General features: G+C 37.1%; 1 protein-coding gene across 1 annotated transcript in view; it reads left to right on the top strand.

Moving 5' to 3' along the window:
- The window catches only part of LOC104617378 (periodic tryptophan protein 2 homolog), a gene marked incomplete at its 5' end in the record, with an annotated part of 18,430 nt that extends 14,347 nt beyond the window's left edge, over window positions 1-4,083 (top strand). Inside the window, 3 exons of the mRNA XM_010282677.1 lie at window positions 2,132-2,282; window positions 3,482-3,556; window positions 3,732-4,083. Of these exons, the coding sequence (XP_010280979.1) occupies window positions 2,132-2,282; window positions 3,482-3,556; window positions 3,732-3,891 (386 nt within the window). The remainder of the gene's footprint in view (window positions 1-2,131; window positions 2,283-3,481; window positions 3,557-3,731) is intronic.
- Between the last annotated feature and the right edge of the window lie 1,470 nt (window positions 4,084-5,553).

Raw genomic sequence — 5,553 nt, 5'->3', positions numbered from 1 at the left:
AAAAAAATATATATATATATACTTTTTGTTGTTAACTACTTTTTTTAATTTTACTGCATGCTCATCTAGTGACTTTTTAACATGGAATTTGGTTAGGTCTGGATATGCAGGTAGCTTTTGGATGTCAATTCTCGGAAGCACCTGATGTTAGAAGAGCACAGCAAGTTTAACATGAGTTAGTGTGCGTGTGTGATGAAGGCAGTCAGCCCGATACTGGGCTGTACTATCAAGGATGTAGTCAGCAGTTTGAGGAAAGCTTCTCTGTCGAGCACTGGTGAGACCGCATCAGGAGTACTGTGCCTAGTTTTGGGCTTGCCAGTACAAGACAGACATTGATACTCTGGAGCATCTGGTGGCAGGTTTGGAAGATGATTGGAGGGCCAGAGTGCATGACAGCTGAGGAGGGACTTAAGAGAGCTGGGTTTTTTTAGTCTTCAGAGGAGAACGGGAATTTTTTTACTTCAGGTGCCTACTGGGATGTTAGAAAAAGGGCAGAACCAGACTTGGAGTTGTGCAATGGTATGCCAAGAGGCAACAGACCTCTTGCAGCATGGTAAGTTCCAGCTAGATAGTCAAGCCAATAATATGTTCAGGGTAGTTAGATACTGCAGCAGGTTGACAAGGGAGGTAGTGGGGTCTCTATCCCTGGAAGTGTTCAGCACTCAACTGGAGCAAGCTCTGTGCCAGCTGCTCTAAATTAGTCTTGCTTTGGTCTGCCAAAATTTGGAGCAACTCTGCAACAGTCAGCCCTTTGAAGTTCTGATGATTTTTGTTCTTTTAGTTATAATGTTTGTGAAATTCATCCCTCTGACAAACGTAAACAAGGTCCTTATAGAGGGCTATGTTCACACAAAACAAACGGATTATTAGTTACGTGCTAAGCTCTTTCTAACAATAGACAGGTGCTTTCATAATTGTGACATGTCAGAAACAAACAGATAAAGGTGTCGCTCAGCTTTGGGGGACATTTACTGAAGTCATTCTTTAGCACCCATTTCATCATTTTGATAACTGATGTGCACATTCATTAACTACGTATAGTAGACATGACCTTAAAAATAAATTTTCAGTAGTATATTTTACTTCATAACTTCATTAACAGTTCCATCCATTCTTACCCTTACCTCAGTGTTGTTGCTCCAGTAAAAAGTATTTATTTCTTTCCAAGTGTTTCATGTGTAACAAATGAAAACTCCTTTTATCTAGTCAAAACATTCTCAAGTCTGAAATCAGATGTGTTGCAAACCAACTGCTTTGTTGAATTTTCTTACCTTATTCCCTAAGTAGCAAGCCTGGTAATATGCATGTCAGGGTAAATCACCTTCTGCACTGGCACAGTGGTGTTTGCCTCTGTCTGGCAAAACTTAGTTCTCTTTTACTGAAGTTAAACACAAAACTTTGTGTACACAGGCAGTGCTGGGAAAATCGACAAGCTCCAAAACTTCAGAAGCAGAGGAAATTTCAGGCCTAATCCACTCTTAACAGAATGAATGTGTGCCTGTTTCTTTAAAAGCAGAAAACTTTTTTTCACTGTTGAATGTTACATAGGCCAGTTGGGGTGGCTGTGAGAGAGCGTAAGAGTTGAGTATTTTTTTGAGAGAAGTTTATAGATAATGAGGTCCTCATAGTTACATGTGAGATTATTTTGAACACTTATAAATTATGCTTCTTTGTGTGGTGCAATTGCATTCAGACATTTCCTCTGTGAGAAGGTGACTTTGCTATCTTCTCAAGTATTCTTTATTGCCTCTGATTATTACGCCTAGCTAGTTCCACTGAATACAGACATTTGTATGAAGTCAGAAGCAACAAGACTTCAATAAAGTCTAGTTACACTGAAAGAGGAGGGAAAGGGTGGAAGTAAAAGTTCTGAAGGAGAGATGGTGGGGAGAGTATTCTGATAGGAGGAAGAACTTGGGGGGGGGGCCTTAAGTTCTTGCTTTTAAATACAGTAGTGATTGGAAGGCTCAAAGAGGGAAGACTTGCCTCCTGAGTGTGGTACTGTATCCTGAAATACAATATAAAGTGCCGAATAATTGCCAAGATAGTGCTTTCTTCTCCTTCCCTATATGCTTTCCTATAGTCTTTTTCGTGTTATTCCAAATATGGGCTTTTTTTTCTTTTTGCACAGTTGATGTTGTCTGCTCATCACTGCCAGACCTGTATGTGGAGAAGGTATTGGAATTCCTGGCCTCTGCATTTGAGATATCTTGTCATTTAGAGTTCTATCTTATTTGGGCTCATAAGTTGCTCATGCTGCATGGACAGAAACTGAAAACAAGGTGAGATCTTGCAAAGTCCAGAAAGCTCACAAGCATTTTAAAATACCTGTCACTTTGAGGTTTTTAATTAACAGTTACTGACATTCTGGATGGATGCATGTGTATGAATTTAAAGTAGGTAATCTACATTTATTGCATGTACATTTAGTAATTATTATTTAAATATTCACAGTTATTTATAAATTTGCATTTTAATTTAATACAACTTGTTTACTAACAAGTGTATATGATAGAATTGGAATGCATAATAGGATTTGTGAGGATAAATTGCAAAAACATTTTTCAAGTATTAGAGGTAAAACTGCATAGCTTGCTTACCCTATAAATGCATAAAGATTTCAAGAGTGATAGGATTTTGTTGTTTTAAACAATTACGCATATTAAATATAACTGAAAAATAATGTGCAGGTACTGACCACATTTTATAGACTTAGCTTGTGATTGCAGCATGCACGTTTAGCTTGTTAGTATTCTGCTTTGCTACGTAGTTCTTTACAACTATACGTGCCTGCCATATGAACTGTATTCAGCCCACCCATAGTATTGAGTTTATAGACTTTTGGGAACAAAACCAGGGAAACTTATAAATTTAAAATACGCTACAAGGTCAGGTTGGACGGGGCTCTGAGCAACCTGATCTGGTTGAAGATGTCCCTGCTCATTGCAGGGGAGTTGGACTAGATGGCCTTTAGAGGTCCCTTCCAATCCAAACCGTTCTATGGTAAGTGAGAGGTAATCTGAGCAGGAGTCGTGTAGATGAAAGAAACGTTGCATTGTGTAACTCTTTCCTTGCTTCAACATGGCTGTTAATGTTTTGGTTACTGAAATGACTGGAACAGATTTTCTCCTTTTGTTGCTGATAAAGTAGAAGAAGATGATTTAAAATAAACTCTTTCTCATTCAGAAAGTATTGTAGTTGCTGGAGGAAGCTGTCATCATTACAGCAAGCAGCATTAGTTCTTCAAGCTGCAGTTTGACATTAGAAAAAATATTTCTGGCAATAATATTACTTGTATTGAGTATAATCATTGAGGGCAGAGTAAAAGCAAAAAGTTTTTGTTTACTTGGTATTATCTTACAGTGTTTATGTTTAAAAGTTAACATGTATGCTTGTTAAAATTTTGAGAATCTAGAAAAGCTCTAGATTTCCATATGTAAATATGAATTGCACTGCAATTTGCATATTTTCTCCATTCAAGGTCAGTGAAGCTGCTCCCTGTGATTCAGTTCCTTCAGAAAAGCATCCAACGTCATTTTGAAGATGTTTCCAAACTGTATGTATTGTTACATTTAAAAGTTCAAATCAAAACCCTGCACAGAAGTGTGGAGTAATTTGGGGAATGATCACATGGTATTAGAACTTTTGAGACTGTCGTCTTTTAGAGATGTTTTTATTTTAGGAGAAGAATGGAATAATTTTTTCTAACATGTTGCTATTTATTTTTACAGCTGTGAATGGAACATCTATAATATTAAATATGCATTGGCCATTTCACAACAGCGGGGCATGAAACGTGGGGCAGAAGAAACATCTGTAGATGAAGATGGCTTGGATTCTGACAGTGATTATCTTATGCAAGAAGATCATAAAGACAATCTTAGTTCCTAGTTACTCTTCATGGGAGGGAGAAAACCAAAGACAAAGTAATTTTATGCAGTGGTATTCACTGAGAATGAGTGGCCCTCATAGTGGCATATTTTAACTCTTTTTAACAGCGTGGATGGAGTTACATGTGAGTTACAGAAGTGGGGGAAATGTAGGATAGGCAAAGTGCCATCCATGGTGTATTTGGTGTACCCTGTGGCCATATCAGCTTGACAGCATTGATTTCTTGATTCATTGATTTCTTTTTTTATTGTTCCTGATTTCAAGTGAGACAAAAATGTTTTCTTACATCAGTGATGTTAGCAATATGACTGGAAGAAGTGCATTCTTTATTAAAAATCCATTGTACGTAGACTTAAGTATTGTGAATTATTTGTAGTGCAGTCTTGTCATATTTTGGACTCTTTAAATCATTCTTAATTGTAGGTCTACATATGGCTCTCAACTTGTTTTATATGTTGTTGTAAATGTTATTTTAATTGGCTTTAAAACATAGATATTACTGGAACACTGTTGGGAATAAGTGGACCCATTTTTCTTAGTTATACAGCTTCCAAACCCCATGAAGGCTTAATAATGAGGATAAATGATACACCCGTAATAATGAATATGAAGAAAAAAGTTTACTGTACTATATGACTTCTGCAGATGTTTAATTAATTAATCTGAGATACTGCGGTAAAAATTTGTTTGGAAATTGCCAACGCAATAATCTAACTTAAAACTGTAAGAGAATGTGTTACAAATGTTTCTTTTTCTCATGAGAGCCCATTCCTGTCTTTTTTTTTTTTAATGTTTTTTATTAACATGAAAACGTGAAACACTTGGGTTCCTTGCTTTTGTGAATTGGCATGAGAATCGGCTAAATAACAACAATGAGGTACTGAACATAAAGAACTATATCTGTTTGTGACGCTTTCATGCCACATATTGAAGGGGCTTTGTTAATGAAGGTACTGCAACTATTAATAACAAGCCAGAATTGTTTTTTTCCAGTGTATTCTGTTCTTTTGGTTTTGTTTTCTGGTCTCTTTCCACTCATGGAAGAGAGAAGAGGTATGAATATTAAAAACTGCTGAAGAAAAAACAAAGTCCAAAATACACAGCAGATGCATACAGTCAGTTTGTAGAATTTCAGTATACAAAGTAAAGATGCACTTGCTACTTAAATAAAACATAGACAAGTGATTTGGTTTGGTTTTCTTATGGTAAAATGTTTAAAAATATCTTCAGTTGTTTGTGTTCCTTTGCCTCCTAACATTTTCATAGTCCTGCCAGTGTTTCAGGGTCTGGGAGGGGTGAAGGAGAAGCTGGGCTGGAGCGATGCTTGTCGAAGCTGCTCTGTAGTACCATGTCAGAATTGCTTGTCATTCTGCACCCCTCTGCTGCTGCCTCCTACCACAGTATAGAAAGTAGGCTTTCTACCCTAAGAGGCATAGGTGGGTAGGGAAGAAGTAGAAAAATCCATCTTGGGATCTTCGTAAAACTGAAGTGCTTAAGTTAACTGATGGTGTTACCCAACGTGGGTGTTGCCTCTTAATTCATTTTACTGTTTTTTTTAATATACATGCTGTCTTTGCATGCTTTCTTAAAGACCATGGTCTTTTCCCAAACTATATCACACACAGAATCAGTAAGGTTGGAAGGGACCTTCAAGATCATCAA

This window comes from Phaethon lepturus, unplaced genomic scaffold (assembly GCF_000687285.1).
Source record: "Phaethon lepturus isolate BGI_N335 unplaced genomic scaffold, ASM68728v1 scaffold57602, whole genome shotgun sequence".
NCBI lineage: Eukaryota > Metazoa > Chordata > Aves > Phaethontiformes > Phaethontidae > Phaethon > Phaethon lepturus.
This window is presented reverse-complemented; position numbering and strand designations above follow the sequence as displayed.